This window comes from Dipodomys ordii, unplaced genomic scaffold (assembly GCF_000151885.1).
Source record: "Dipodomys ordii isolate 6190 unplaced genomic scaffold, Dord_2.0 Scaffold14, whole genome shotgun sequence".
Classification (NCBI taxonomy): Eukaryota; Metazoa; Chordata; class Mammalia; order Rodentia; family Heteromyidae; genus Dipodomys; species Dipodomys ordii.
Window position 1 is genome coordinate 8398799 of NW_012267230.1, and position 22252 is coordinate 8421050.

The following is a 22252-nucleotide window of genomic DNA, read 5'->3' on the forward strand; positions in this document are numbered from 1 at the left end:
GGAGCTGTGGCTTAAGGGGTGGAGCTCCAGACTTGAGCAAAAAAAAGCTCAGGGACAGCACCCAGGCCTTCAGTTCAAGCCCCAGGACAGCACCAAAAAAGAAAGAAGAAAGGAAAAAGGAAGGGAGGAAGGAAGGAAGGAAGGGAGGGAGGAAGGAAGGAAGGAAAGAAAAAGAGAGAGACAGAAAAGAAGCAAGCAAGTGAGCCCAGTTAGGAAAATAATGATCCACTTTTGCAAACTGCATATACAATGAGAATAGAAGAATCTATTCCAAATATTGCGATGGTTATGTTGAAGGAATGTTTAATTCCTTTATTTGTTTTCATGCGTGTTTCATTTCCATTTTTATACTAAGCCTGTATCATGATTTTAGTTTTACTTTTCTTTTTTTAAAATAAAAAAAACGTTATTTAGCCGGGCGCTGGTGGCTCACACCTGTCATCTTAGCTACTCGGGAGGCTGAGATCTGAGGATTGCAGTTCAAAGCCAGCCCAGTCAGAAAAGTCCCTGTGAGACTCTGATCTCCAATGAACCACTCAAAATCTGGAAGTAGCTCAAGTGCTAGATTTCTAACTTTGAGTACAAAGAGGCTTAGGGACAGCACCCAGGCCCTGAGTTCAAGACCCACACTGACCTCTCCCCCCCACCCCCCAAAAAAAGCCCAGAGCCTCTTAGATGCTAAGCACACACGGTCCCATTAAGTTACAGCTCTAGTTTTTATCTGGGGTTTTTTTTTGTTGTTGTTTTTTGTTTTTTTTGGGTCCGGTCGTGGGGCCTGAACTCTGGGCCTGGGCGCTGTCCCTCAGCTCTTCAGCTCAAGGCTAGCACTCTACCACTTGAGCCACAGCGCCACTTCTGGCTTTTTTCTTTTTGCTTATGTGGTGCTGAGGAATTGAACCCAGGGCCTCAGGCATGCAAGGCAAGCGCTCTACCACTGAGCCACCTTCCCAGCCCCTCTGGGTTTTTATTTATTTATTTAGTCTTTTCTGGTACTGGGGTTCGAACCTAGAATGTTGTACTTAGTAGACAAGCGCTTTGTCACTGAGCTGCATTCCAGCCCTTTATTTTATCTTACGTTTTGAGACCGAGTTTCACTGTGTAGCCAAGTCTGGCCTTGAACTCATGATCCTCTTGTCTCCATCTCCTAAGTGCTGGGATGATAAGCAGGTGCCATCATACTGGGCCTCTCTGGATGATTTTTAATGACCTACTCTCCTTTCTCTGAGGTCCAGCATGGCCAGTCTTGGGGAGCCAAGGCCCCAGCCGCTGCCCCTCTGCGCCATGTCATCTGAGCCTCATCTCTAGTTATCGAGCCTGGAGTTCAGCGACACCGTTCTCCAAGTCATTGCCCAACTCCTCCCCCCAAATCGGAGCACTCTTGTCTCCTGCTACTTCCTTGAACCCAGCCCAGGACCTCCTTCTGGAAGCTTCCTGGTGCTCCCAGGCTACCTGAGTACCCCTCTAACGACTACCTCACCATTTGGCTCTCTCCCTAAGCAGACTGAGCCCCCACCTCCACCCCGGTTAAGGGACCGTGGCTTGTCTGTGGTGATGACCGCCCCGGGTAGTCAGTCTGTGCCGGTGGGGGCAGACAGGCAGGCGGGCGTGGGATGCAGAGTCCCGGGTTTCCTGGAAACAAGGCCTAGAGACCCCAAGTGCAGGTGGAAAATTTTCAGATCTCATGAGAGACACTCCAAGGGGACAATAGCATCATCAAAGCAGTGAGTCACCCACGGAGAAATCCAATTAGACATCCTGTTTAGCATTCTCCCATCCACACCGCTGCTATTCTGAGCTGCTTCTATGTGTTCAATTGACTGTCACCTGCCTAGTGCCCAGGCTGGGCCCTTCGCTTCTGCTGATACCAGCAACAGCTAATCAACAGTGCCCAGGCTGGCCTGTGGCTTCTGTTGATACCAGCAAGAGCGAATACTCAGTGGGCAACTTCTTGCCATGCTGAAACTGGTCCCCACACCTTCTTGTTTAATCCTCAGTCTATACAGCAGGTATTTTGCCTACTGTCTCTGCCTCCTGCATGCTGGGATTATAGGCATGGGCCACCATGCCCAGCCCTATACAGCTTGCTCCCACAGATACAGCTGACACAAATGTGTGCTTGCCAGTACATAGCCAGTAGCTATTCTAGATGAATGACTACGTGAAATATGGCTGGCGCTACTGAGAGATCGCATTTGGAAGTTTTATTTTCATTCATTGCAATGGCAGTAGCCACATGAGACCGCTGGCTGAGAGCAGTCCTAGAGGTCTTTCCAGAAGTAAAGGTGCAGGTTCTAAAATAGGCTTGCTCTTCTTTACTAGAGGTCGATGCCCTGGGATTTGGGTGGGCTTGAACCGTTGTCCCCATTGCTCACATGTTGAAGTTGTGACCCTCTTTGGGAGGCTCTGGGGGCTCATGCCTGTAATCCTAGCTACTGAGAAGGCTGAGGTCTGTGGATGGTGGTTCGAAGCCAGCTCGGGCTGAGAAATTCATGAGATTTTTATCTCTAAGAAACTACCAACAAAGCCAGAAACGGAGCTGTGGCCCAAGTGATAGAATGCTTGCTTGCCTTGAGCAAAAGAAGTTCAGAGACAGCACCCAGGCCCTGAGTTTAAGCCTCACGACTGACAACAACAACAATTAAACAAAAATAGGAGCTCATGTTTATTCTTGGGCCAGCCTGGACTGACATCCTCCTATTTATACTTTCTGTGGAGCTGAAAGGTGTGAAGCACCACATTTAGCTTTCTTTTTTTGGGGGGGGGGTCTGGTCGTGGGTCCTGAACTCTGGGCCTGGGCGCTGTCCCTCAGCTCTTCAGCTCAAGGCTAGCGCTCTACCACTTGAGCCACAGCTCCACTTCCGGCTTTCTTTTTACTTATGTGGTGCTGAGGAATCAAACCCAGGGCTTCATGCATGCATGCCACCTTCCCAGCCCCACATTTAGCTGTTTATTGGTTAAGATGAGGCTTCATGAACTTTATGCCTGAGCTGGCCTGGAAATACAATCTCTGCCTCCCAAGTAGCTGTGATTACAGGCACAAGACACCCTGCACACAGCTCTTAAACCTTGTTCTGAGCACGGAAGACAAACCAAGCAGGAGGCTCCTTGCATTCAGAGCCCTAATCTGGAATTGTCTCCCCTCTCTCCTGTCTGTAGCCTCTCCGATCCTTTGCTGTTCCTTCTCCTGCTGCTCCTCAAATCCTTGTCTATTTTGTTCAAGGCAAATTGTGTTGTTTTTTTTTTTTAGCTCTTCTGCAGGTAGTGTCACTTGCCTGATGTGTTGATATGCACCGGGGCTGTGGCAGGTGACCTGTTCTTAGCAGATGCTATTTTTGGCCGGAGTGCAACAGGTTAACGCACACTCCCCCGGCGTGGTTGAGACCTGTCGGGTTGCATAAACACAGGTGGTTTATTTTACTAGGACTTAAAGCTCTTCTTAACAGACTTCAAAATCACCGGCTCAGGAAAGGGAAAAGAAAACTGCAGGTGTCTGGAGAAGATCATCCCTAATGAAGTTTGGGCCCCCTGGCAAACCTGGATCTGATGATTGAGAGGTAGAGCCGTCGGAGAGTGAATTCATCACTCGGCTGCTCTGATTCCCAGTGACTCTGGGGTGAGGGCTGTCTAGGATGAATTTCTTTTTTTTTGTTTTGTTTTGTTTATGTGGTGCTGGGGAATCGAACCCAGGGCCTCATGCATGCAAGGCAAGCACTCTACCACTGAGCCACCTTCCCAGCCCCCTGAGGGCTGTCTATATACATAAAGGAGGAGGGCTGGGCAGAGCTCGGTGGTAGAGTGCTCGCCTGGCATGCGTGAGGCCCTAGGTTCCAGCCGCCCCTGCCCCCCAGAAAGCCCACCCATTTTTCATTCACTTGTCTTCCCTTCTACAGCCTTCTCAGGGAGACTTCATCATCCTTATTGTAAAGATGGGAAGACTGAGACTTTCACTGAGCAAAATCTTTTTTCTCTGGGACATACAGTTGATAAGAAGTCAAAAGGCTGGGCATGGTGACACATACCTGTAATCTCAGCTACAAGATAGGAGGATCGCAGTTCAACCTGAGCAAAAGCTATCAAGACCCTGTCTCGTGTACTGAGTGCTTGTGTACAAGCCCCACTACTTAGGAGGCTGAAATAGGAGGATCAAAGTTAAAGGTCAGCCCAGGCAAAAGCATGAGACCCTATTTGAAGACAAAGTAAAAGTAAAATTACTGAGACATGGCTCAAGTGGTAGTGTGTAGCAACTATGAGTCACTGAGTTCAATCCCCATTGCTACCAAAGAAGAAGAGGAGGAGGAGGGGAGGGAAAAGAAGAACTAGAAGAGAAGGAGGAAGAGGAGGAGGAGAGAAGGGGAGGAAGAGGAAGAGGAAAATGGAAGAGAATAATAAATGGAAGAAGAGGAGGAGGAGAAGGGGAGAAGAATAATAAATAGAAGAAGAGGAGGATGAATGAGGAGGAGGAGGAGAGCAACAACAATTAGATCCAAAACCAGTTGCAATGGAAGCCAAGACCTAGATGGACTGGATAAAAGCCTAGGTTGTGCAATAATCTGTGATTTTACATTCCTGGTTGAGCGATAGGACGGCTCCGTGCCTCAGCTTCCTCATTGACAGACAAAATGGTTCTGTGTGATAATTATCTCCCTCTAGGGCTTTGGCTCCCCGCTGGCCCCTCTCCACCAGGCTCCTGGGGCCTGACCTTTGCCTCACACCACGTGATTCATACTAAAACTCATATTCCTAGAGTTCGGTCCAGGGCTGCGCTCTTGAAATCTGCCCTCCCCGGACGCCTGGCGGCTCTGAATCTGACTGGCTGATTAAAAGCCACGACCGTCCCGAGTGAAATGGGAGAGGAGCATGCGCGGCCCTTTCCTGAGGATCCCAGGAGTGGGCAGAGGATGGAGATGAGCGCTCCCTCCCGCTCGGAGGCAGAAGATGCTTCATTATCTGGCACCCAGATCAACAGCAGGAGCCGCTGATCTCAGAGCCGCAGAGAAGCCGGGCTGGGCAGCCAGAGCCTGCGGGAGCTATTAAAAGCTAATGATGTGACTCAGGGCTGGGATGAAGGGTGAGGAAATGAGTTGGAGGCGGCGGGCGGCCTCCGGAGGGTGCCTGGATGCGATGGGACAGGATGGGAGAGGCGGGAGGCCAGGCATGGCGGGAGGGATGGAGAGGCCAGGAGGAAAAGGCGGCCTCAGGAAGGAGGCTAAAGCAGAGGCTCTGATTTGTTCCAGTAAAGTCCATGGCATCGCCCAGCCCCGGGAATGAGCTAGGAACAGCCACGCTGTGCTCCAAGCATGGTGGCTCACGCCTGTAATCCCAGCTACTCAGAAGGCTGGGATCTGAGGATCGCTGTTCAAAGCCAGGCTGGGTAGTAAAATGTGTGCAACTCTTATCTCCAATGAACCAGCACACACACACACACACACACACACACACACCAGAAGTAGAGCTGTGGCTCAAGTGGTAGAGCACCACTTGAGCAAAAGAAAAGCTAAAGATCAGCACCAGGGCCTGAGTTCAAGTCACACACACACACACACACACACACACACAGTAATTGCTAAGTGTCTACGTCTCCAGAGCACCTCCCTGTTCTCCCACACACCCCCCCTCACCTCCCCCCCCACGCCTCCTCGTGTCCAAACACTGCTCCTAACACTCACATGAACCTGAGCTCTGACTCCCGGCGGACTAAAACCTCCCGGAGACGCTGGATCTTCGCCATCTCCAGCTCGATCTCCTCCGGCATCATGCTGGTCTCTGCCATAGAGATGACGTCCAGCTGACCTGTATCGAGGCAAGACACGTAGGAGTTAGGACCTGAGACCACGAGGGGGTTCGGTTTCACCAGTTCCTCTAGGGTGTGGTGGTGCACGTCTGGAATCCCGGAATCCCGGTTCCCAGGAGGCAGAGGCTGCAGAGTGAGACCCTATCTCAAAGAGAGAATTCCTGCAGGAGAGGCAGGCTGTGTTCTTCTTGTTCGGTGACAGCCTGGATGACCATTAGACGTGGCAGGGCCACGCATACCTAGATCTCTTTGCTTGTGAAGCAGCCCTTGAGAGCTAGGAAACACATTTGCCATGGTGCTATGGTTTGAATGGGGTTTGGTCCATCAAAACTCAGGTTGCAGCCTGGCACTGGTGGCTCATCCTAGCTACTCAGGAGGCTAAGATCTGAGGATTGAGGTTTGAAGCCAGCCAGGGCAGGCAAGCCCGTAAGACTCTTTTCTCCAGTGAGCCAACCAAAAACCAGAAGTGGAGCTATGGCCCAAAGCAGTAGAGTGCTAGCCTTGAGCAGAAAGAGCTCAGGGACAGCACCCAGGCTCTGAGTTCAAGCCCCAGGACTTGCACATAAAAATAATAATAAGCAAAAGGACTAGGGTATGGTAGAAGAGTGATTTAGGGCTTACCTAGCAACCCCCAGCATTGCAAAAGATAAATAATAAAGTAACAGTAATAATATAATATAAAAATTAAAAATAAGGACAGTCATTAAAAGGACTAATGCTGTTAAAAAACCACCACCACCAACAGATAAATAAGCCACTTTCAGACTGTGCACGGAGGGGCCATTCCCAAGGAGTTCATTATGCATATGCAAATATCCTGAAATTGGGGGGTGGGGAAAGATCTGAGGTCTCGAATGCTTCTGATCTGAAACACTCTGAATAAGGGATCTACAATCCAAGTGAAAAGTTTTATATATACAGTACTCTCTCTCTCTCTTTCTCTCTCTCTCTCACACACACATGCACACACACACACGCACACACTCATACATACAGAGTTTTTAAAAACAAAATATGTACCCAAATACTAGTAGTTCAAGCTACGAACCCATGCACGGCTGCTGACGCATTTGTGCACATGTGTGTCTGCACATCCGTTGTTAGGGAATAACATGATCTAATGTTGAAGACCTGCAGTCCTCACCACAAAGCACACTGCAAATCTCTTCCTCAGCAGCGGGGACAAAGCCTGGCTGCTTTTCTCTTTGTAGCCTGTTACAAATCGTTTCCCCAGTGGTGACCACATTTACTGATTTCCTGCTGCCCACCTCTATCTGCAGCCCTAAGGGAGAGTCCCCAATACAGACCCTTTGCACCTGTCTATGAGATCTGTGCAGGCTGCATTTCCACAGTGAATTGCCAAGTCTGTAATGGTGGTGTGTGTGTCTGTGTGTGTGTGTGTGTGTGTGTGTGTGTGTGTGTGCATGTACTGGTCCTGGGGCTTGAACTCAGGACCTAGGCATTGTCCTTGAGCAAAAAAAAAGCTCCAGTGCTCTACCACTTGAGCTACAGCGCCACTTCCGGTTTTCTGGTGGTTTATTGGAGATAGGAGTCTCACGGTCTTTCCTGCCCGGGCTGGCTTTGAACCGCAATCCTCAGATCTCAGCCTCCTGAGTAGCTAGGATGACAGGCGTGAGCCACCAGCTCCTGGCTTGGTTTTCTTTTGTAAGCTGCTTACCCTTGAGTCACTTAGCCTCTCAAGGGATTGTCCCATCTGCCACCTGCCTCCCACCCACCAATCAAAAGCATCAAGGCGGAAGGCCTGCACGGCGTCCCTTTGGGGACAGCCCAAACGGGCCGCAGCTTCAAAACAAAAGTAAAATGAGGAAGTCAGGCACCGGTGGCTCATGCCTGTCCATTTTTAATGGATGCCCAGATGGTGCTAGTATTTTTATTTTATTTTTGTTGATCGTGGGGCTTGAACTCTGGGCCTGGGCGCTGTCCCTCAGCGCCTCAGCTCACAGCACCACTTCCGGCCTTTTCTGCTTATGTGGTGCTGAGGAATCGAGCCCAGGGCCTCATGCATTACAAGGCAAAAGCGCTCTACCACTGAGCCACCTTCCCAGCCCCAGATTGTGCTATTATTGTTCTCTCTCTCTCTCTGAAGGCCGTGGGCCACATCGCCTGTGTCCTGGGGATGGCTAAATGCACTCCTGGCTGTGGATCTAATTCTCACATCACGTCGCAGTTCAGATGGGCAACCTGCTGTCTGGGGGGGGGGGCAGGGAGAAGATGCTCAAAATGGCAACACACACCCTGAGGCGGGGCTGGGGTAGTCAGCATTCATCATACCCCACGAGATGCCATTTCCCTCCCTCCTGGGGGAGGGCGGGGGCGGCTGCCTGGCTCCAGGTGTCACATTCAGCTCCGCTTTAAACTGGGACAGAGGTGGCAACATTTCGCTCAGGGATGCTTTCCTGCCCATAGCAAAAGAAAGGAAGTCTCTTGACGTTCGATCAGATCCTTTACAACTCCCTCGGCCCACGGGTCAAATCCAGCCTCAAGTCCTATGTTGTAAGAGGTCTGTTTGTTTGTTTGGGGGGAGGGCAGTGTGGCTTGAACTCAGGGCTTTGAATTTGCTTGTTCATCTGGTGCTCTACCACTTGAGCCATGCCTCCAGCCTGGCTTTTTTGCTGGTTATCTGGGAGATGGAGTCTTCCCGACTTTTCTGCTCCCAATTGGCTTCAAACTGCAATCTCTCGCACCTCATCCAATCGCTGGGGTTACAGGTGGGAGCCACTGGCATCCAACTCTGTGTGGTTAAACTGTGTTAGCACACAGGTCATGCTTGCCTGTTTGAATTCTCATGGTTGCTTTGGCACAACTACACCGCAGAACTAGTGGCTCACAAAGCCTCAAATATTGACTACAGGGGCTCTTACGGAAAAGTTTGCTAACCCTTGTCCTGGGTAGGGAAGATCCTGTGCTTTCTTCCCCGCCCCCCCCACCCCCCCCACCTCCAGTTTGAAGTTTAAAAAGGCCGAATTTACCTTAGTAACAAGAATAGTTAATATTTACAGAGCATTTGTCCTAAGCCAGGATCTGTGCATGGCCTCATCTGACCCCTAAGACAGGCCTAGATGGTGAGAGGACTGTGGGCCCATCTCACAGATGACAGACATAAGGAGGGATAGGAGTGAGGTTTAAAATAGGATCTGGGTACCAGCCTGCTGCTCAGTGGGTCAGCGTGAAGTCCTGGGTTCTATTCCCATCCCTGCAAAAACCAACAGATAAAGTCAAATGAGACTGGCCCTACTCCAGAACCATTATAATCTACCCTGCTGCTGTCAGCATCACCTTGTACTTGCACAGTATCACCACCGCTGTAATGTCGCCATCGTAACAGAGGAAACTGAGTCCAGGCTGAGCATCCCTAAGCTAAAAACAGAGAAGGATCTAAAATTTGCACGGACTATCCCCTACCCCAAATCATAAACCCTTTGGTGCATCCTGTATTCTGAGTCTTCACGTGAAGGTTATGCAAAATAGTCTCCATTCTGCAAACCTTCAAAATCTGGAATACTGCAGGTCCCAAGCATTCCACATAAGGGAGAGTCCGCCTCTACTTTCAGCATTTTGCTGGTTAATTGGAGATAAGAGTCTCAGGGACATTCCTGCCTGGGCTGGCTTCAAACCTTGACCCTCAGCTCTTGGCTTCCTGAGGAGTTAGGATGACAGGTGAGAGCCACCAGCACCTAGCATGCTCTGTCTCCTTTAAGTAGAAACATGGCAACCCAATCAAACTCCAGCCTTTAAACTGCCCATTTCATGCCCCCCCCTCCAACCCTGCAAGTATCCACAGGAAGTTCTTCCTGATATTCATCCCCAGAGACTCTTAAATACCAGGGAACTATATCTGAGGCCTCTCACCGGGGAGTCAATCTCGTGATGCATTTCCACAGGCTCCCAGCGGCATGCCAGCTCTGTTGCCATCCATCATCCTGCAGCACAAGAGCTCATGCCAGCCCCGGGCAGGCTACTCAGGGCTGGGCAGAGCCGCTCAGCTTCTCAGCGCTAATGTGTCATACCCAGAAGTCGCTTGCTCTTAATGAGTCGCCATTTCCCAAGGAGGTAAGTAAACTGCCTTTAATTCACAAGCTTCTAGATGCTGGATCTCCCAGCCTGCCTTGCAAAGGAGGCTGCTGCTGGCACCTTCCTTTGCAGCGTGGCCCCTCACCCAGTCCCTTTATGTCATACCCTGCAAGGTCACTCTGTAGCTGAGGATACCTTCTTTGCCTCCAGATCCTGGCAAAAGTTGTTATTCTGTACACAACCTGTGCACAGGTGTGTGTGCACACGTGTGCATGCATGCACACACATACAAGTACTGGGGCTTAAACTCAGGGAGGGCCAGGGTACTATCCCTTAGCTTGTCCACCCAAGCCTGGTGCTCTCCCAGTTGAGCTACACGTCCATGTCCAGTTTTGTGGGTGGTTACTTGGAGATGAAAATCTCACAGCCTTTCCTGCATGAGCTGGCTTTGAACTTTGATCCTCAGATCTCAGCCTTCTGAGTAGCTGGAATTACAAGTGTGAGCCCCCAGTGCCTAGCTTGTACTCCACCACCTCCACCTCCACCACTACCCCCCTCCCCTGCCTTCTTTTTTCATCTTTTCTGAGTTTCTGGGGTCTCAGCTTCACTTGATTTGTCTGGCCCCGCAAGCAATCAGGGGTGTTATAGTTTGGTTTTGTTCTCTAAAGACCTCATGCATTAAAAACATGGTCCCCTGCTCAGGGCTTCTGGGGAGTGGGGTGAGAATTTAACAGAGGTAGAGTCTAGTGTAGGAGGCCTTCTGGTCACTGGGAGTGTGACCTTGAATGGGGTGATAGAACCCCATTGCTTCTGGTCTCACTTCCCGACCATCAGATGAACCGCTTTGCTCTTCCGCAAGCTCCTACCTTGATCTGGTACCCTGCCACAGGCCCAAAGCAATGCCGTCAATGGGCCGTGGTTTGTTTGAACTTCCAACAGTCAGCCAAAGGAAACCTGATCTCTTTCTAAGTTGATTTGTCTCTGGCACTCTGTGATGCATCGTCAGCATCTCCTAAGACACAGGTGCTGGTGGGGAAACACCTGGGTTCAAATCCTGGCTCTGCTTCTTTCCAACTGCTGACCTTGGGCAGATGAGCTGCTCTTGCTAAGCCTAGTGACTGAAGTCTGTACAGTTCTGGGTCCAGGCGGATCTCTTTTCTTTGGTCATAGGGCACTTGACACCAGGGCCAGATTGTTCTGGAATGCCCTTTCCAAGGCTGAGAGTAATCACTTAATAATAAGCCTGGTGTCCCAATGGCTCTCCTGGAGCCAGGCTGCGGTGCCCAAGTGGGATTCCAGAAAGGTTTTCTTGGAATAATGGATGTGTTACCTCTGACGTGGGGCCTTGAGGGCCATGACCCGTGAGTCCTGGGAGATTATTCAACTCTCTGCCTGTCAGGTCATTTCACTCCGTGTCCCTGACACTTCTGAATGACCTTCCGGGAGTCACCACGCCGCCGTGCTGACACGTCTCCCAACCCCAGCTGGAAAGGGCGTGAATTGGTTTCAGAGGCCTTTTGGGGGACCTCATAATATCAGAAATATTGCTAGGAAACCGTGGGGGCTGCAGAATGAAAACCGTGAAGATGGACGAGCCTGGAATAACAATAACTGTGACCGATTAAAATGGCCTAAGCAACTTAATATTGCTTTTTTTTTAGCATTTGATGGTTTATCCTATTATTCACCAATTCCCTTTCGGAAAGCTAGCCCTCCCCTCTCCCCCCTCTCCCCCCTCCCCAACTTCCCTGCTCTGCAATTTCAGAAGGACGAATTCAGACCATTAGGAATCTAAGCCGAGCGGTGATTGGTGGTTCCCCTTAACACTCGCAGTCCACGAACCAATCAGAATAAGCAGAGAGGGTCCCGGGTCACCCAGAATGGTGAGAGAGGCAGATGGCAGAGTGAGGCGAAAATGCTGAGCGAGTGTGGCTGGGGTGGGGGTGGGGTGGGGATACATTAGGACGGTCTCCGGTCATCTTTCGGTTAAAAAAAACAATCGCTTTGCTTGGAAATCACAAGGCTCGATTCGTTCCTCACACCTTGGGAAGAGGGTGGAGCCATCCACTCTATGGGAAATAGGATTTCCATGTTAGACCAGCGTGGAGCCCAGGGAATCGTGGGAGATGTTTCTCCCACTGTCACACTGAAGGGGCCCCAAACAACCAGCCTGGGAGCCAGGGAGCCTCCACATTGGCTGCGTGCCCACACCAGCGAGACACTGGTCTTTGCAGAATGAAAGCCAAGATGGGAAAGAAGAGGGCAGCAGGTTGAAAGTCCACCGCGGGCAAAAGGTGAGCCTCAAACAGAGAGGTTAACCCCACAGACAGAGGTGTGCGGGCTGAAGAGGTGAGGGATGGTCTAGAATCATCTAGAATGCACGGTTTGTTTAGATTTCCTTGGGTTTTTACCCAATGTCCTTTTCCGTGCCAGGATCCCTTCCAGAGCACCACAGGACATTTAGTCTACCTTCTCCTCTCAGGCTCCCCTTGGCTATTTATAGGCTGACTGTGAGCTGTGATCTTCCTGATCATGCTATCGCTTAGCTCTGAAAGTCTCTCAGACTTTCCTTGTTCTAGACACTAACCTTCACGGTATTAAAGACCCTATTAAGGTATTTGTTGTTGTTGTTATTGCTGCTGAATTTCCCTTCATCGTGATTTTTAAAAATTTCCCCCTGATAATTAGTGTTGAGGTTTCCCCCCCCCCCAAATGTTTTCATCCTCTCAAAATGAATTTGCTGAAGCCAGGTGCTGGTGGCTCACACCTGTAATCCTCACAACTCCAGAGGCTGAGATCTGAGGATCATGGTTTGAAGCCAGCCTGGGCAGGAAAAGTCCATGAGACTCTTATCTCCAATGAACTTCCAAAAAGTTGGAGCTGGTCTAAGATGGAAGGAAAAAACGGTATGGGCAGTGAACACACAGCTGTGAGCAAGGAGCAGGCTTCATGTTCCAGCACGGAGAGAAAGCCCTGGAATGGAGCAGAATGAGGGACAGAAGGAGGGTTACAAGACAGAAAGATGCAAGGCCTGAGAACAGTGGTGGGAGGTTTGGATTTTAGTTCTAAGATTTCAATCTGAATGCATGCATGTGTGTGTGTGTGTGTGTGCGCGCGCGTATGCGTGCAAGTGTGTATGCACTGCTGATGATCAAATCCAAAGCCTTGCACATACCAGACAAGTGCTCTACCACTGAGCTACCTCCCCACCACTGAACCTAGCCAGAGAGTGGCTGAAGGATTGAATGCAAAATAATCCAGGCAAAACGCTTGGTCCAGGGTTTGGGACAGAGCAAAAATGCAAAGCATGAGAATCAATAGGCCCACGCCTGTCATCCTAGCTACTCAGGAGGCTGAGATCTGAGGATCACAGTTCAAAGCCAGACCCCACAGGAAAGTCCATGAGACTTTTATCTCCAATTAGCCACCAAAAGAGCCAAAAGTGGTGCTATGGCTCAAGTGGTAGAGCATAAGCCTTGAGCAAAATTAGCTCAGGGTCAGCACCTAGGCCTTGAGTTCAAGCCCCAGGACTGGCACACACAAAAAAATTAATTAATTAAAATTTAAAAGGCAGGATCCAAATGATGGGAATTGTGGGCTATATCAGCAATGTGTGATGGGGTCTAAGGGTAGATAGAAAAAGCCAGACTTGTATGGGGGAAAAAAATGAACCATCCACAGTACCCTCGAGTGTGGAAATCTCCAGTATGAATCATAGCAAAGCCACGTCAGAAACAGCTATTTTGAGCCTTAGCTAGAAAGTTCGGCTCTTTGCCGAGAGCTGGGAGCCGCTGACCTGGGCTTGAGCTATTCAAGTCACAATTTCCCCTAAACTTCATCCTACTGAGCACCACCAGCATCGGCCGCCTGACTTCCCAGAAGATGATGAATAAATCTTTTATGGCTCTCTGGGGCTTGCCCAGCCTCAAAGGGCGGCTCTAAGAGGAACAGGAACTTGCCAAGGGCGGACAAGCGTTTTCTCCACAAAGAGGAGCCCCGGGCAGCAGTTTGCCATTCCCTAGTACACTTCATGCAGTCCATTCAGACTCCAAAATGTCACCAGGCCGCATCCACCAGAGTCAGACATTCGCTGACTCTGCTTTCTGTCACGTATGTTTTCTGTGCCTATAACATAATGCGTGAGGCTAGGCCATTTATGAAGTTGAAAGGTTCAGCTAGCCCCCGTTCTAATGGTATACATCTATAATGCCAGCAGGTAAAGAGTCTGAGGCAGGGGGATCGTGGGTTCAAGGCTGGCCTGAGCTGCATAGCAAGACCCTGCCTCAAACAAAAAAAGAAAGAAAGAAGGAAAGATGAAAAGAAGAGCTGATAGTTCTGGATTCTGGGGGAATGAAAGGCATGGCACCAGCTTGCAGTAAGAGCCTTCGTGGCAGATAGAGGCATGATGAGACAGAGCAAGTCCTCTCTTCCTCTTCTTACAAAGACACTAATTCCACCATGAGGGCGTCACCCTCCTGACTTCCATGGTGTAGGGACTCCCTAAAAACTCCAACAAGTTGAGTTCTTTTATTTATTTATTTTTGTCAGGCGTGGGGCTTGAACTCTGGGCCTGGGCGCTGTCCCTCAGCTCTTCAGCTCAAGTCAAGCGCTCTACCCCTTGAGCCACAGCGCCACTTCTGGTTTTCTGGTGGTTTATTGGAGATAAGAGTCTCATGGACCTTTCCTGCCTGGACTGACTTTGAACCTCGATCCTCAGATGTCAGCCTCCTGAGTCACCAGGATGACAGGCGTGAGCCACCAGCGCCTGGCCAACACGTTGAGTTCTAACGGGCAAATATTCAAACCACAGCGCCTCCCAGACGGCTGTAGAGGCTCACGCCTGTTATCCTAGCGACTCAGGAGGCTGAGATCTGAGGATCGAGGTTCAAAGCCAGTCCTGGCTTCAATTAGTCACCAGAAAAGCCAGAAGCGGAGCTGTGCTTCATGTGGTAGAGCACCAGACCTGAGGAAAAAAGCTGAGGTCCTGAGTTCAAGCCCCAGAACCACCTCAAAAAGAAAGAAGAAAGTGGACTTCGCGTTCCCTAATGGTTGTGGGGAAGAACAGACCATGATGCTAACTGAGGCGGAGTTCAAATCTCAGCCCAACCGCCACGCTTTATTGGAACCATCAGAGGTTGTGTTCATGGGTTGTGGCTGCTTTATGTTCAGCCGAGCTGAGGAGTTGGGGCTCCTTTTTGCAAACACAGAGGACCCCAGGATGTGGCTTCCTTCCCCCGCCAGTGACCTCCTCCTCCAGGTAGCTGACAGTGAGTCAGGCTCCTTTGATGCCCTTGAGTGCGAGCCTGACTCATTCCCACCACTGGTGCTGCAGCGGTTCCCGCCTCCTTGGCTGCTCGGTTTTTGTTGTCGTTGTTGTTTCAACTTTTTCATTTTAAAAATATTTTTGGGTCGGGCACGGGTGTCTCATGCCTGGAATCCTAGCTACTCAGGAGGCTGAGATCTGAGGATCAAGGTTCAAAGCCAACCAGGGCAGGAAAGTCCATAAGACTCCCTCCCCCCATCCCTCCCTCTCCATACCCGAGTCCTGGGGCTTGAACTCAGAGCCCTGGTGCTGCCCCTGAGCTTCTTTTGCTCAGGGCTAGCGCTCTACCACTTGAGCCACAGCGCCACTTCTGGCTTCTTCTGTTTATGTGGAGCTGAAGAATCGAACCCAGGGCTTCCATGCATGCTAGGCAAGCACTCTACCACTAAGCCACATTCCCAACCCTCCATGAGACTCATATCTCCAATTAACCAACAGTAAACAGGAAGTGGCACTGCGGCTCAAAGTGGTAGAGCAATAGCTTTGAGCAAAAGAAGTTCAGGGACAGGTACCTAGGTCCTGAGTTCAAGCCCCAGGATTGGCATCAAAGACAAACAAACACATAGACTCAGTCGCTTATAAGACCAAGGCAAGTGATGATGTTCCTCTGTCAGCATTCTAGGAGGGGAAAAAGGCAAAGGGAAAGGAAAGGTTGTCTTGTTCTTGTTTTGAGGCCGAGTCTCACTGTGTGGCCCAAGCCAGCCTCCAACACCTGAGCCTCCTCTTTCAACTTCCCCAGGGCTGGATTGCAGGTGTGTACCACCACACTCATTTAAATATCTGAGAAGATATTTAAAGAAACCAGGGCTGAAAACTCCCCAAATTGGATCAAAACAGTGATAGATTCAAGAAGAGGAGAACATCTCAAATAAGACTCATCCAAAGAAAGCCACCAGGAACACATTGTTCAAGTCTCAACGAAGAAAAAAAAAAAATCATGAACAGACCGGGGTGGGGGGGTAGAAATTGGTGTTCCTTAAAGGGGAATAGGATTTGAATGACGGTAGATTTCTCTTTTGAAACCATGGCAACTTGCAGGAAGTACCTTAACATTTTCCAACTGTATTTTTTTTTTAAACTCAAAAAAAGAAAAATCAGGAATCAAGAGAAATAAAGACATCCTCAGGTGGAGAAAAACTCAGAGAATTTGTTGCTGGCAAAGCTGCCCCTATGGAATAACTAAGGAGAAAAAAAAATACTCTATACAGAAAGGCTTGGGATTTTGGAAATGGAACAATGCATGAGCCGGGTGCCAGTGGCTCATGGCTGTCATCCTAGCTACTCAGGAGGCTGAGATCTGAGGATCAAGGTTCAAAGCCAACACAGGCAGGAAAATCCATAAGACTCTTATCTCCAATAAACCACTCAAAAAAAAAAAACAGAAGTGGCACTGTGGCTCAAGTGGTAGAGCACTTGCCTTGAGCTGATGAGCTCAGAGACAGCGCCTAGTCCCAGAGTTCAAGCCCCACGTCTGACAAAAAACAACAAAAACAATGCACGAGTGGGTAAAAACAGGAGTCAAGGATGGACTGTCTTTCTTGCAAGTTACTTAAGTCATCTTTGATGCAAAGATAACTCCTGAAGCAAAACAACCACCACAAAACTGTCCCATTGCCTGATGTGCCACTCTGTGTATTTGGGGAAACAAAAACCAAAAAACTTAAGATGATCTCATTTAAAGTGCAGGATGGACTAGGAATGATAGTGCCTGCCTGTAATCCCAGACCGCAAGAGGCTGAAACAGTAGGACCACAAGGAGAATCGAAGCCAGCAAGAACTACATAGTGAGATGTTATATCAAAAGAAAAAAGAAAAGACAGGTGCTGGTGGCTCTCATCCTAGCTACTCAGGAGGCTGAGATCTGAGGATTGCGCTTCAAGGCCAGCTAGGCCTTGGAGATTCTTATCTCCAATTAACCACCAAAAAAAACAGATGTAGAGCTGTGGCTCAAGTGGTTGAATGCTAGCTTAAAAGCTCAGGGACAACACCCAGGCCCTGAGTTCAAGCCCCACAACCAACCATAAAAAGAATGTCCCCAGACATGGCCGGAGGCATCTGGGAGTGGTGTGAAGGTTGCCTCTGCGGAACATTCTGGAGTTCTGTGGCTTGCTGATCCGTGCTAGGGTGTGGCCCAGTGTAGCTGACACCCTATCCTCTGCTTCTAGAACTTTCCATCACAGCAGCTGAGAAAGGCTGTGTGACATACTGTATGCAAGATTTCTCTCTGGCAGCCCAGCTACGCGACTAGTGCTTGCATTTAAACCCGAGACAAACTCCCGAGCCCGCTCCAGATTTGCGAGTCTGGGCTCGGATGTTTACAAGCAGAGGCAGAGGCGGCCACGAACCTAGGGCTTGGCCACGTGCTGGCCGCCACGTCACCGTCATCGGCGCTGATTCATCTTTAGAATCAATACACTGACACATCCTACCTGGCATTTATTTGTCCGGCATTGTCCTGGACAACAGTGTTACTCACTTCCCAGCTGTCTCTCTTCTCTCCATCATCTGGGGGAAATTAAATCACCGTACTGCAGTTCCAGGGCTCCTGGCTTAGACTCAAGGGCCTGTGCTACTAGTTATACTGCTCTTTCCCGCTTCCTCCTCCAGGATGGCCTCCTGTTCCACACACCTCCTCTTTCCTCCCATCAATCCCTGCCTCCACTGAGGTCCTCTAGTCCCTCGACCTCGTGGGGGTCTTGGATCAGAGACTGCTGGGTTAACAAATGAACGCAGCAGACCCCGCGGACCTTGCGCTTTAGTTGCACGATGCATTTTTAGTCTAAGCATCTCCCAAATATTGCATAAGCTGTGCTGAAATTCTAGACCTGATTTGTATAGCCATGCACCAGGGGTGCATGTCTACAGCGCTAGTTTCTCAGCAGGTGGAGATCGAGAGGGTTTCTAGGTCCAAAGAAGCACCAGACCTCATCTCAATCAAGAGCTAGACGTGATGGACTGTACATCTATCATCCTGGCTGTGTGGCAAGCTGGAATCTAGGGGCTCATGGTTCCCAGATAGCCTAGAGGCAAGAGTTCTTCAAGACCTCATCTCGACAGAAGGACGCTGGGCATGGTGGAGCATACATAACTTCCATCCCAGCTACGACAGGAAACATATATAAGAGGATCATGGTCCAGGCTGGTTTAGGCAAAAAAGTAAGCTTTTGTCAAAAATAACCCAAAGCTGGGGGGGTTCAGTGGTAGAGCACCTACCTAGCAAGCAAAACAAAAACCCTGAGTTCAATCCCAATAACCTCCACCCCACCAAACATGTATTTGCATCTCAACAATTGCATCAGATATACTTATTCTTTAGGAATGATTTCTTGCTGGGCATTGGTGGCTCACACCTGTCATCCTAGCTACTCAGGAGGCTGAGATCTGAGGATCATGGTTCAAAACCAGCCCAGGCAGGAAAATCCATGAACTAGGACCTGCCTATCAGCTAGGAGGTTTAGCATCTTTGAAGGCAGTGGCGAATCACTGGTAAGCATAAGCAATGACTCCCTCCATTATTTGGAAGATTCAAGAAGCAAAGAACAACCTGAGGGAAGGGTCAGTGCACAGAGAGGGCAAGGGGACCTTCAAAGGTCAACCAGCCAGCGAGTCATGGACAAGCAGGGATACCACGGCCTCCTCTGAACCTCTGCTCTGCTGCATCCCCCTCTCCACCATCTGAATGGGACTATTGGACGTCTTCCTAAAAGTGGGATGTTTTTCATGTGGCCTCGAAATGAATCCCCTCAAAATAAAGTCAGACTTGTCTCTCACATTTTTTTTTAAGCCTCGTTGGCAAGCCTTGGCCTTAGCGATTCTGCTCTGAAGAATTCTTCCAGAGGAAGAGGGAGCAGGAGGCATAACACACACCAATACAGAGACTTACGGTGACATTCTTCACAGTAGCAAAAATGGTAAGTAGCCTAAGTGCTGAATAATAGAGAGTGAGGGGCTGGGAAGGTGGCTCAGTGGTAGAGTGCTTTGCCTTGCATGCATGAGGCCCTGGGTTCGATTCCTCAGTACCACATACACAGAAAAAGCCGGAAGTGGCCCTGTGGCTCAAGTGGTAGAGCGCTGGTCTCAAGCAAAAGCTCAGGGACAGTGCCCAGGCCCTGAGTTCAAGCCCCAGGACTGACACACACACACACACACACACACACACACACACACACCTACCTTGGAGGTTTCCTGGGGATTGAGACTTTCCAATACTAAAACATGAATCATCTCAGCCAGACCAGGACGTCTGAGCTGCAGCATCAGGCCCATCGCTGGGTCATTTTGCAGGTGACATTTTCTGCTTTTCCCTAGCCATCTCAGCCATCTTTTGGTCCAAGAGATTTTTTTCACGCTGCACAACCCACACCAGAATCCTCATTTAACCAAATTCCACCAGTGGAATTGTTGCTGGGTTTGAAGGGAGCCTCTGTGGTGGAATCTGAGTCTTGATCTCGGTGTTAACATCTTGAACCCTGGTGGGGACCAAGGACCGAGGGTCTTATAGCTAGATGGTAGGGGAGAAAAGCTCCAACACAGTGAAAGCTAGGGGGGCTTGCCAGTTTTCCTAGTGTGGTCTGAGAAGAGTTGGTTAGCCAGTACAGGCTCCTGCCCTGTACCTGAACAGCTGAGATTTAATCACAGGCTGTGGCTTATAACATTACAAGTTAGAAAATAGAAAGAAGAAAAAGATCACTTAGGTTTTAGCAGTATGAGTCATGCGTTTTGAGTCTCTAGTATAACCTGTCTTTTTTTGTAAAACACACTAAAAGCCAGGCTCTGGTGGCTCACGCCTATAATCCTGGCTACTCAGGAGGCTGAGATCTGAGGATGGCAGTTTGAAGCCAGCCCAGGCAGGAAAAAATCCTTGAGACGCTTATCGCCAATAAAACTGCTCAGAAAAAGTAAAAGCCAGAAGTGGCACTGTAGATCAAGTGGTAGAGCTCTTGAGGAAAAGAATCTCAACACTAAAACAAGAATCATCTCAGCCAGGCCAGGACATCTGAGCACCAGTGTCGGGCCCATTGGGTAATTTTGCAGGGGACATTTTCTGTTCTTTCTCAGCCATCTTTGTTCCGAGAGATTTTTCACGCTGCACAACCCACACCAGAATCCTCATTAAACCAAATTCCACCAACAACAAAATTGTTGCTGGATTTGAAGGGAGGCTCTCTGATGGAATTGGCGCCTAGGCCCTGAGTTCAAGTCCTAGGACTGGTACAAAAACAACAACAAGAAAAAAAGAGTTTCATGATGAAGCAATGTTATAACTCCTGTGTGAGGCCCAGGGCTTGAGCTCCAAAATCATGAAAGAAATGGAAGGAAGGGAGAAAGAAAGGGAGGGAGGGAGGGGAGGAGGGAGGGAAGGAGAATCTGTGCATGTCAGTGCATTTTTTTCTCCGATTTTCCATCTGTGGTTGGTGGAATCTGGATATGCACCCCGGGATCTGAGGGTCCACATAGTTTCTATCTAGGCCTGCACAGAGAACGTTCTAGAGGACTGTAGGTGAGGCTCATCTAAGATGCTTGTCACCAATAGGATGAGACTGTCCCCAGGCAACTGAACCAAATCAAGGCCAACTAGGCATTCAATGACACATGAGGGAGAGCGAGCGAGCCAGAGAGAGCAGGAATCAGAAATGGAAGAAATCTTTCTCAAAGGAGGGGAGGGGAAGGGGCGAGGGCTTCCAGAGGAGCTGAGGTGATCCTCTGGCAGTTTCCGATTTCCCTGTGGTGACATCCACTGAGCCAGGGCGATCAAAGCTGTGGGGAAACTGTGGCAATTTAGCGCACAGGAGGAACTGAAGAAATCCCTGGGTTGGGGGGAGGGGGGAAGGAAGGTCAGGTAATAATAATAGTAACACCACCAATAATAACATCAGCCCATCTTCACAGGTCCTGATCGTGGGCAACCCTAGGACCAAAGCCTGAAGCCATCATCTCAGGATGATTTGAGCAAAGATGATGAGAAAGGTTTGTCAATCAGACTTCAGTCTGTCTGGATCAGAGGTACATTTCAGAGTCTCAGGAGAAGGAGGTTCCACTGTGAGGTTAGGGACAGATCTCAGAGGGCAGGGAAGACCAGACAGAGTACTGGTCTCCAATTTAAAAAAAAAAGTAAAACCAGCCAGGTGCCGGTGGCTCACGCCTGTCATCCTAACTACTCAAGAGCCTGAGCTCTGAGGATCACAGTTCAAAGCCAACCCTGACAGGAAAGTCCTTGAGACTCTTATCTCCAATTAACTATCAGAAAACTGCAAGTGGCGCTGTGGCTCAAAGTGGTAGAGTGCTAGCCTTGAGCACGAAGAACTCAGGGACAGTCCTCAAGCCCTGAGTTCAAGCCCCATGGCCAACAACAACAACAAAAAGTAAAAACCAGCCTGATGCCAGGGACTCACGTGTGTAATCTTAGCTATTCAGGAGACTAAGATCTAGAGGGTTGAATTTCAAGGCCAGCCAGGGCAGAAAAGTCCATGAGACTTTATCTCCAAAGTAACCTGCAAAAAAATGGGCTGGAGGCATGACTCAAGTAGTAGAGCACCAGTCACGAGCCAGCAAATCCAGAGAGAACTTGAAGTTCTTGAGTCTTCCCCCTCCCTCACCCCCCCTCAAAAAACATCTGGTTGCAGAGTCTGGGATGGGAATGAGAAGACATAAAAGCTTTAAAGAATGAGGGGCAGAAACACTGGGGTCCACTCCCAGCACCACACAAATGACAGATTCCTCTCGCCAAGAAACCTCCATCCCTAGGTTTTACCCAGTGATTTCCAAATTCGGGGACTCTTTCTTAGAAAACCTACTAAACAACAGCTGCTCGTCATAGGGCTAGAGTTTAGAAAATGCTGCCTTCGAGAAAGATGAGTTGCTGCGAAGGCTTTCTATCTTTAAACCTTGTCTCTTGTCACGCTCCTTTGTGGAAAGACAGATCTTTCCCACCCTGGCACACCGAGAGGTTTAAACCCACCCGCCAGCTCCAAGTGGCTTAGCTATATTTTGAGGCGGGAGAAACAGCAGCTGCATAAATACTGGAAATCGAGACACCTGCTTCCAATCCCACTGCGGCCCGAGTCATTTCTCTTCCAAGGCCATTTTTAGACGCTCGTGAGCTGTTC

General features: G+C 49.5%; 1 protein-coding gene across 1 annotated transcript in view; it reads right to left on the reverse strand.

The window, feature by feature from the left end:
• Positions 1–22252, reverse strand: part of LOC105982082 (chromosome unknown open reading frame, human C16orf45) — a 42109-nt gene that overhangs the window by 6211 nt on the left and 13646 nt on the right. Inside the window, exon 2 of the mRNA XM_013011501.1 lies at positions 5667–5790. Within this exon, the coding sequence (XP_012866955.1) occupies positions 5667–5790 (124 nt within the window). The remainder of the gene's footprint in view (positions 1–5666; positions 5791–22252) is intronic.